Source organism: Eptatretus burgeri, chromosome 15, assembly GCF_056783735.1.
Source record: "Eptatretus burgeri isolate ZD-2024b chromosome 15, Ebu_testis_v1, whole genome shotgun sequence".
Classification (NCBI taxonomy): domain Eukaryota; kingdom Metazoa; phylum Chordata; class Myxini; order Myxiniformes; family Myxinidae; genus Eptatretus; species Eptatretus burgeri.
The window spans coordinates 32073435-32086110 of NC_140975.1; the positions used below are offsets into that span (position 1 = coordinate 32073435).

At 41.5% G+C, this 12676-nt stretch overlaps 1 protein-coding gene across 1 annotated transcript in view; it reads right to left on the bottom strand.

Moving 5' to 3' along the window:
• LOC147011854 (RNA-binding protein Nova-1-like) overlaps positions 1 to 12676 on the bottom strand; it is a 99734-nt gene that overhangs the window by 69016 nt on the left and 18042 nt on the right. Inside the window, exon 2 of the mRNA XM_085857261.1 lies at positions 1070 to 1213. Within this exon, the coding sequence (XP_085713387.1) occupies positions 1070 to 1213 (144 nt within the window). The remainder of the gene's footprint in view (positions 1 to 1069; positions 1214 to 12676) is intronic.

The window sequence follows — 12676 nt, forward strand, 5'->3', positions numbered from 1 at the left end:
CAAATGGAATCAACCGATCGCTGACACTCTCTAATTTATCTGGTACAGTATTCACAAGAAGTTGTAACAACAATGGCAGGGAACGAATGGATGAGCTGTGAACAAATGCAAGGAAACTCCTTGTTGATAAAGCGTGGCCTTGGCCTGCATTAGACGTAGCGAAGAGCTTTGTGGCCTCGTTGTGGTCCTCTCCAGGAAAACAAGCTCCAGTGTGTCCTGTTTATTGGGTTAAGGTGCAGCAACGCACCGTTAAAAGGGATTTAAATGATTTTTGAAGTTTCCTGTGATGTCAACCTGAGTGGTCGGGTGTCCGATTAGGGGAACACCTCGTCCTTTACAAAGGTCATCACACCTGCTGGTTATCTATTTGACAATCTTTCGAGAGATGCTACATCATTAACAAAACAAAAAAAACCCACTAATATGTCATTATAGTTATCAGTGTTACTCTGTCTCAATGGAGTGAATGTACCACAGGGTAATGAAGGACAAATATTGTTAAGAATGAGCACGAGGGTTTGTAAAGCAATAAGAGGTCACTCATTGTTGTTTCCCATCTTATTCTTCTTCCGTATGTACCACATGGCTGTGGGTAGCATGGTTTGTTGGGGGTGCGGCTGTGCCACTGATGCATGCAATGCCCCCTGTTGGAACTCTCCTCTTTGTGAACGACATCATGCGATCTTAAAGATACACCAAATAATGGCAGCAGACGGGACGCCCAGTTTAACGTCCATCCGAGGGATGGAGGAGCACACATTGATGAATGACCCTGCCTGCGAAACACCAAGATTCCAGTTGATATCTGGGTGGAGATTCAAAAACAGGCTGGACAGCTCAGAGGTGAGTGCGCATACCCCTAAGCCTTGGCTATCCTACCAGAAGACGTTTTCCCTCTGAGCACAATTAGCGCATGATGATGGGATTCAAGGTTCAAATCTCATGTCGCGTGTCAATTTGTCCGTCATCTCGAATGGGCCCTTATTAAAACAAGTAAAAGTACAATGTGCAAGCTCATGACCGGGTGGACACTTTGAATACTCCAACGTGGGACGACGAGAGCACCAACCTGGATAGAAGTCCTTAGATTTGGACAACTTTATGGTCGTTCCGGTCTCCTTCTGTAACTGCACAATTGTCTGGCCTCCTTTTCCGATGATGGAACCGGCTGCGTAACTTGGGATCAGGACTTTCAGGTGGTACTGGCCGTCATCTGGGTAAATAAGTGAGAGGAGGGGGGGGGGAAGTGGTTACAATCCCAAAATGTTACAATCATCCCTACTATATCCGACAAGTTGTCCACTATTTTGTTCAATAAAATGCAAATTTCAATGGGATTCAGTTACAAATCTGGCCTGCTGGTTGCATCATCACTGAGCAGCAGCTGCGCCACACCTCTTGAGATAAGCACTGGCTATGCAATGGCCCACTCTATTTGAAAGACACTTGGATCTTTAAAGTCCCATAGTGAATTTTATCAGGTGATAGGACAGCCGGCTTAACGCCCCCCTCCAATGGATGGAGAAGTCATTGATGCAAGGCTTGCCGTTGTAACACCAGGATGACCATTTACAGTCGTCGCAACACTCAAATCCAGACTAGATGACTAAAGGTGAGTACCTTACCTCTGAGCTATCTTAACTTTCCCATGAAATGAAACGAAACCCAAGGTAAGAGTTTCTGCCAAGAAATTGAACCATGGGTTTTCCATCCACATCCATGTCTTTCCAACTATCTTGGAAATGAACAATAATAAACATCTGCGGTGCTGATCATTCCCCACTCTCTCGTCTGCGTTAGGACCCAGCACCACAGCGGACCATCCTCGCGGATTGTGTACAGCACACTTCATGCATTATCAACAGAAGCATTGAAAGAATTACCACGACAGCCATCCTAATTCATACCTTCACCAATTTGCCCACTGCCATTACCCCAATTGTACAACAATGGTTTCCGCTGCAAATCCTGCAGGTAGTTCCACACGTTCAACCAGGTGGCAACTGAGCCCAGCTCGGTGAAAGTAGGAAAATAATTAAATAAACATTGCAAAAAATAAAAATATGAACGAATAAAGAAGAAAACGAAAATGCACACACACACACACACACACACACACACACACACACACACACACACACACACACACACACACACACACACACACACACACACACACACACACAGAATTACCGAGGCACTTTCAGGATAAGGAATACACTAGGTGGTTTGCCGTTGCTTCCGCAACGACAGCCAGAACTGGAGTATGGAATTTGGCAAGGGTACCGGCACATAATGGCCTATTGCTTTCCAATCCCAAGTACTACTCATTAATTAACGTCTGCACTCGGATGAGTCATGAAGACAATTAATGAGAAGATGCTTCATTCCGACATGGAAGCATTCCATGCGATCTGATCCACTCCTGCTGCGTGTACGGTTTACGGTTTAGTCCGCCGCTGGCTGCGATGGCCGAGCTCGAGGTGAAGCCAAGAATGGATGCAAGCCAGCTTTCTGACTCGGCCTCTGGTGAAGTTGTCCTGATCCAGATGGATGGATGTCCAAAATGTCCAAGTGGACCCCCCCCAGTCAGACGTGGGTCCCAACGAAATGTCCGAACAAGTCTCATTGGCAGAAGTAAGTGAGGCTTGCTCATCTTTTCTCTTTCATTCCTCCTTTTTTCCACCTGTGGAAGCACCTTCCTTCTTCACTCTCTTCAATGTCATTCGTCCCTCGAGGTCTGCAAGACAGCTGTCCAACACCATCTCACATCATTCCCAATCCAAAACCATGATGTTTTCTTCGACCATTAACCCCCACTGGCTCAATCCAACCTGGTTCCAATTTTCCAGTTTTTCCCTCCTGGAGTTTCCTTCTGTTTCCATCTTCTCCACTCATTCTTCCTCCCCTACTCCTCATTCATCCTCACACCCCTTATTTCTCCAAGCCTCACTCTATTTTGTCCTTTGACCCTGCTGTTGGTGTGTTTCCCCTCTATTTCTACTATTCCTTTTGTTCTGTTACTTCCTGTTCTAGCTCCTCCATGAGCCTCGACTTTGCAGACAGAATCAGAGGTCGCACAATCAGAGATGATACCAAATGAAATGTCTGAAGCAAGTCTGATGCCAGAAGCAAGACCAATCCAACGATGACACAATGCCAGGCTGCTGACCAAAGAACTCACGAACTCCAACATCCATCCATTTTCATTATTTCTTTAATTTACAGAGGCTGGATCGCTCCCAACAATATATCGTCCCCACCCCCACCCTGCTGTCACCCTACCTCCCCACTCCCCCACCCCACCCCCACCCTGCTGTGGCTCTCCCCACCCCATTATGTACGTGGGAATCCTTCCTGCACACGAGATGACCCCACGGGGTAAACAAGGACTTCCCTCTGCAACCACCTTGTGCAAACCATCCTGACGTGCTCGAGAAATGCCGAACATTTTAAACAGAGAATTGTGAAGCGAACAACTGCAGGGTAAGGTGATCTGAGACTGCAACTAATCTTCACTTCTCATTGCATTGCAACGTCACAGGACAATGAACCATGTCCATCACAAATGTCGTCTGCAACCCGTGCAACGGAGTTGGTTTGGAGGGGGTTTTGGGGTACTGGTAATGCGGATATCCAGGTCCAAGTCGGAAAACCGTAGCAGGTATGAGTGCAGTTCGAGCCACTCAGAACAAAGAAAGCACAAATTTATGGGAAAAAAATGATATTGGGCATATCACACACGGTACCAGATTATATTGGGCATATCACACACGGTACCAGATTATATTGGGCATATCACACATGGTACCAGATTATATTGGGCATATCACACACGGTACCAGATTACATTGGGCATATCACACACAGTACCAGATTATATTGGGCATATTACACACAGTACCAGATTATATTGGGTATATCACACACGGTACCAGATTATATTGGGCATATCACACACAGTACCAGATTATATTGGGCATATCACACACAGTACCAGATTATATTGGGCATATCACACACGGTACCAGATTATATTGGGCATATCACACACGGTACCAGATTATATTGGGCATTTCACACACGGTACCAGATTATATTGGGCATTTCACACACGGTATCAGATTATATTGGGCATATCACACACAGTACCAGATTATATTGGGAATATCACACAGGGTACCAGATTATATTGGGCATATCACACACTGCATCAGAATATATTGGGCATATCACACACAGTACCAGATTATATTGGGCATATCACACATGGTACCAGATTATATTGGGCATATCACACACGGTACCAGATTACATTGGGCATATCACACACAGTACCAGATTATATTGGGCATATCACACACAGTACCAGATTATATTGGGTATATCACACACGGTACCAGATTATATTGGGCATATCACACACAGTACCAGATTATATTGGGCATATCACACACAGTACCAGATTATATTGGGCATATCACACACGGTACCAGATTATATTGGGCATATCACACACGGTACCAGATTACATTGGGCATATCACACACAGTACCAGATTATATTGGGCATATCACACACAGTACCAGATTATATTGGGTATATCACACACGGTACCAGATTATATTGGGCATATCACACACGGTACCAGATTACATTGCGCATATCAAACACAGTACCAGATTATATTGGGCATATCACACACAGTACCAGATTATATTGGGTATATCACACACGGTACCAGATTATATTGGGCATATCACACACAGTACCAGATTATATTGGGCATATCACACACGGTACCAGATTATATTGGGCATATCACACACGGTACCAGATTATATTGGGCATTTCACACACGGTATCAGATTATATTGGGCATTTCGCACACGGTATCAGATTATATTGGGCATATCACACACAGTACCAGATTATATTGGGAATATCACACAGGGTACCAGATTATATTGGGCATATCACACACTGCATCAGAATATATTGGGCATATCACACACAGTACCAGATTATACTGGGCATATCACACACGGTACCAGATTATATTGGGCATATCACACACGGTACCAGATTACATTGGGCATATCACACACAGTACCAGATTATATTGGGCATATCACACACAGTACCAGATTATATTGGGTATATCACACACGGTACCAGATTATATTGGGCATATCACACACGGTACCAGATTATATTGGGCATTTCACACACGGTACCAGATTACATTGGTCATATCACACACGGTACCAGATTATATTGGGCATATCACACACGGTACCAGATTATATTGGGCATTTCACACATGGTACCAGATTATATTGGGCATTTCACACACGGTATCAGAATATATTGGGCATATCACACACAGTACCAGATTATATTGGGCATATCACACACGGTACCAGATTATATTGGGCATATCACACACGGTACCAGATTATATTGGGCATTTCACACACGGTACCAGATTATATTGGGCATATCACACACGGTACCAGATTATATTGGGCATATCACACACGGTACCAGATTATATTGGGCATATCACACACGGTACCAGATTACATTGGGCATATCACACACAGTACCAGATTATATTGGGCATATCACACACAGTACCAGATTATATTGGGCATATCACAGACAGTACCAGATTATATTGGGCATATCACACACAGTACCAGATTATATTGGGCATATCACACACAGTACCAGATTATATTGGGCATATCACACATGGTACCAGATCATATTGGACACATCACACAGGGTATCAGATAATATTGGGCATTTCACACACTGCATGAGAATATATTGGGCATATCACACACGGTACCAGAATATATTGGGCATATCACACACAGTACCAGATTATATTGGGCATATCACACACAGTACCAGATTATATTGGGAATATCACACAGGGTACCAGATTATATTGGGCATATCACACACTGCATCAGAATATATTGGGCATATCACACACAGTACCAGATTATATTGGGCATATCACACACTGCATCAGAATATATTGGGCATATCACACACAGTACCAGATTATATTGGGCATATCACACACAGTACCAGATTATATTGGGCATATCACACACAGTACCAGATTATATTGGGCATATCACACACAGGAGCAGATTATATTGGGCATATCACAGACAGTACCAGATTATATTGGGCATATCACACACAGTACCAGAATATATTGGGCATATCACACACAGTAACAGATTATATTGGGAATATCACACACGGTACCAGATCATATTGGACACATCACACAGGGTATCAGATAATATTGGGCATTTCACACACTGCATGAGAATATATTGGGCATATCACACACGGTACCAGAATATATTGGGCATATCACACACAGTACCAGATTATATTGGGAATATCACACAGGGTACCAGATTATATTGGGCATTTCACACACAGTACCAGATTATATTGGGCATTTCACACACAGTACCAGATTATATTGGGCATATCACACACAGTACCAAATTATATTGGGCATATCACACACAGTACCAAATTATATTGGGCATATCACACACTGCATCAGAATATATTGGGCATATCACACACAGTACCAAATTATATTGGGCATATCACATACAGTACCAGAATATATTGGGCATTTCACACACAGAACCAGATTATATTGGGCATATCACACACAGTACCAAATCATATTGGGCATATCACACACTGCATCAGAATATATTGGGCATATCACACACTGCATCAGAATATATTGGGCATATCACACAGAGTACCAGATTATATTGGGCATATCACACACAGTACCAGATTATATTGGGCATATCACACACAGTACCAGAATATATTGGGCATATCACACACAGTACCAGATTATATTGGGAATATCACACAGGGTACCAGATTATATTGGGCATTTCACACACGGTATCAGATAAAATGGGCATTTCACACACGGTATCAGATAAAATGTGCATATTACACACTGCATCAGAATATATTGGGCATATCACACAGGGTTTCAGATGACATTGGGCATATCACACACTGCATCAGAATATATTGGACATATCACACACAGTACCACATTATATTGGGCATATCACACAAAGTACCAGATTATATTGGGCATATCACACACAGTACCAGATTATATTGGGCATATCACACACTGCATCAGAATATATTGGGCATATCACACACAGTACCAGATTATATTGGGCATATCACACACAGTACCAGATTATATTGGGCATATCACAAACAGTACCAGATTATATTGGGCATATCACACACGGTACCAGATTATATTGGGCATTTCACACACGGTATCAGATTATACTGGGCATTTCACACACTGCATGAGAATATATTGGGCATATCACACACAGTACCAGATTATATTGGGCATATCACACACGGTACCAGATTATATTGGGCATTTCACACACAGTACCAGATTATATTGGGCATATCACACACGGAACCAGATTATATTGGGCATTTCACACACAGTACCAGATTATATTGGGCATATCACACACGGTATCAGATTATATTGGGCATTTCACACACTGCATCAGAGTATATTGGGCATATCACACACGGTACCAGAATATAATGGGCATATCACACACAGTCCCAGATTATATTGGGCATATCACACACAGGACCAGATTATATTGGGCATATCACACACGGTATCAGATTATATTGGGCATTTCACACACTGCATCAGAATATATTGAGCATATCACACACGGTACCAGAATATATCAGGCATATCACACACAGTACCAGATTATATTGGGAATATCACACACAGTACCAGATTATATTGTGCATATCACACACGGTATTAGATTATATTGGGCATTTCACACACTGCATCAGAATATATTCGGCATACCACACACGGTACCAGAATATATCGGACATATCACACACAGTATCAGATTATATTGGGCATTTCACACACTGCATGAGAATATATTGGGCATATCACACACAGTACCAGATTATATTGGGCCATTCACACACTGCATGAGAATATATTGGGCATATCACACACAGTACCAGATTATATTGGGCATATCACACACAGTACCAGATTATATTGTGCATATCACACAAGGTACCAGATTATATTGGGCATATCACACACCGTACCAGATTATATTGGGCATTTCACACACGGTATCAGATTATATTGGACATTTCACACACTGCATCAGATTATATTGGGCATTTCACACACGGTACCAGAATATATTGGGCATATCACACACAGGACCAGATTATATTGGGTATATCACACACGGTACCAGATTATATTGGGCATTTCACACACGGTATCAGATTATATTGGGCATATCACACACGGTACAGATTATATTGGGCATTTCACACACTGCATCAGAATATATTGGGCATATCACACCCGGTACCAGAATATATCAGGCATATCACACACAGTACCAGATTATATTGGGAATATCACACACAGTACCAGATTATATTGTGCATATCACACACGGTATTAGATTATATTGGGCATTTCACACACTGCATCAGAATATATTCGGCATACCACACACGGTACCAGAATATATCGGACATATCACACACAGTACCAGATTATATTGGGCATATCACACACGGTATCAGATTATATTGGGCATTTCACACACTGCATCAGAATATATTCGGCATACCACACACGGTACCAGAATATATCGGGCATATCACACACAGTACCAGATTATATTGGGCATATCACACACAGTACCAGATTATATTGGGCATATCACACGCGGTACCAGATTATATTGGGCATATCACACACGGTACCAGATTATATTGGGCAGATCACACACGGTACCAGATTATATTGGGCATATCACACACGGTACCAGATTATATTGGGCATATCACACACAGTACCAGATTATATTGGGCATATCACACACTGCATCAGAATATATTGGGCATATCACACACAGTACCAGATTATATTGGGCATATCACACACAGTACCAGATTATATTGGGCATATCACACACAGTACCAGAATATATTGGGCATATCACACACAGTACCAGATTATATTGGGAATATCACACAGGGTACCAGATTATATTGGGCATTTCACACACGGTATCAGATAAAATGGGCATTTCACACACGGTATCAGATAAAATGTGCATATTACACACTGCATCAGAATATATTGGGCATATCACACAGGGTTTCAGATGACATTGGGCATATCACACACTGCATCAGAATATATTGGACATATCACACACAGTACCACATTATATTGGGCATATCACACAAAGTACCAGAATATATTGGGCATATCACACACAGTACCAGATTATATTGGGGATATATCACACACAGTACCAGATTATATTGGGCATATCACACACAGTACCAGATTATATTGGGCATATCACACACTGCATCAGAATATATTGGGCATATCACACACAGTACCAGATTATATTGGGCATATCACACACAGTACCAGATTATATTGGGCATATCACAAACAGTACCAGATTATATTGGGCATATCACACACGGTACCAGATTATATTGGGCATTTCACACACGGTATCAGATTATACTGGGCATTTCACACACTGCATGAGAATATATTGGGCATATCACACACAGTACCAGATTATATTGGGCATATCACACACGGTACCAGATTATATTGGGCATTTCACACACAGTACCAGATTATATTGGGCATATCACACACGGAACCAGATTATATTGGGCATTTCACACACAGTACCAGATTATATTGGGCATATCACACACGGTATCAGATTATATTGGGCATTTCACACACTGCATCAGAGTATATTGGGCATATCACACACGGTACCAGAATATAATGGGCATATCACACACAGTCCCAGATTATATTGGGCATATCACACACAGGACCAGATTATATTGGGCATATCACACACGGTATCAGATTATATTGGGCATTTCACACACTGCATCAGAATATATTGGGCATATCACACACGGTACCAGAATATATCAGGCTTATCACACACAGTACCAGATTATATTGGGAATATCACACACAGTACCAGATTATATTGTGCATATCACACACGGTATTAGATTATATTGGGCATTTCACACACTGCATCAGAATATATTCGGCATACCACACACGGTACCAGAATATATCGGACATATCACACACAGTATCAGATTATATTGGGCATATCACACACTGCATGAGAATATATTGGGCATATCACACACAGTACCAGATTATATTGGGCCATTCACACACTGCATGAGAATATATTGGGCATATCACACACAGTACCAGATTATATTGGGCATATCACACACAGTACCAGATTATATTGTGCATATCACACACGGTACCAGATTATATTGTGCATATCACACACGGTACCAGATTATATTGGGCATATCACACACCGTACCAGATTATATTGGGCATTTCACACACGGTATCAGATTATATTGGACATTTCACACACTGCATCAGATTATATTGGGCATATCACACACAGGACCAGATTATATTGGGTATATCACACACGGTACCAGATTATATTGGGCATTTCACACACGGTATCAGATTATATTGGGCATATCACACACGGTACAGATTATATTGGGCATTTCACACACTGCATCAGAATATATTGGGCATATCACACCCGGTACCAGAATATATCAGGCATATCACACACAGTACCAGATTATATTGGGAATATCACACACAGTACCAGATTATATTGTGCATATCACACACGGTATTAGATTATATTGGGCATTTCACACACTGCATCAGAATATATTCGGCATACCACACACGGTACCAGAATATATCGGACATATCACACACAGTACCAGATTATATTGGGCATATCACACATGGTATCAGATTATATTGGGCATTTCACACACTGCATCAGAATATATTCGGCATACCACACACGGTACCAGAATATATCGGGCATATCACACACAGTACCAGATTATATTGGGCATATCACACACAGTACCAGATTATATTGGGCATATCACACGCGGTACCAGATTATATTGGGCATATCACACACGGTACCAGATTATATTGGGCATTTCACACACAGTATCAGATTATATTGGGCCATTCACACACTGCATGAGAATATATTGGGCATATCACACACAGTACCAGATTATATTGGGCATATCACACACAGTATCAGATTATATTGGGCCATTCACACACTGCATGAGAATATATTGGGCATATCACACACAGTACCAGATTATTTTGGGCATATCACACACAGTACCAGATTATATGGGGCATATCACACACGGTACCAGATTATATTGGGCATATCACACACGGTACCAGATTATATTGGGCATTTCACACACTGTACCAGAATATATTGGGCATATCACACACGGTACCAGATTATATTGGGCATTTCACACACGGTATCAGATTATATTGGGCATTTCACACACTGCATCAGATTATATTGGGCATTTCACACACGGTATCAGAATATATTGGGCATATCACACATGGTACCATAATATATTGGGTATATCACACACGTTACCAGATTACATTGGGCATATCACACACGGTATCAGATTATATTGGGCATACCACACACGGTACCGGAATACATTGGGCATATCACACACAATACCAGATGTTATTGGGCATATCACACACAGTACCACATTATATTGGGCATATTACACACGGTACCAGATTATATTGGGCATATCACACACAGTACCAGATTATATTGGGAATATCACACACAGTACCAGATTATATTGTGCATATCACACACGGTATTACATTATATTGGGCATTTCACACACTGCATCAGAATATATTCGGCATACCACACACGGTACCAGAATATATCGGACATATCACACACAGTACCAGATTATATTGGGCATATCACACACGGTACCAGATTATATTGGGCATATCACACACGGTACCAGAATATATTGGGCATATCACACACGGTACCAGATTTTTTTGGGCATTTCACACACGGTACCAGATTATATTGGGCATATCACACACGGTACCAGATTATATTGGGCATATCACACACGGTACCAGATTATATTGGGCATTTCACACAGGGTATCAGATTATATTGGGCATATCACACACAGGACCAGAATATATTGGGCATTTCACAGAAGGTATCAGATTATTTTTGGCATTTCACATATGGTGTCAGATGACATTGGGCATTTCACACGCGGTATTAGATTATATTGGACATTTCACACACGGTATCACATTGTATTGGGTATTTCACACACAGAATCAGATTATATTGGGCATTTCACACACGGTATTAGATTATATTGGGTATATCACACACGGTATTAGATTATATTGGGTATATCACACACGGTATTAGATTATATTGGGCATTTCACACATGGTATTAGATTATATTGGGCATTTCACACATGGTATTAGATTATATTGGGCATATCACACATGGTATTAGATTATATTGGGCATATCACACACGGTATTAGATTATATTGGGCATATCACACACGGTATTAG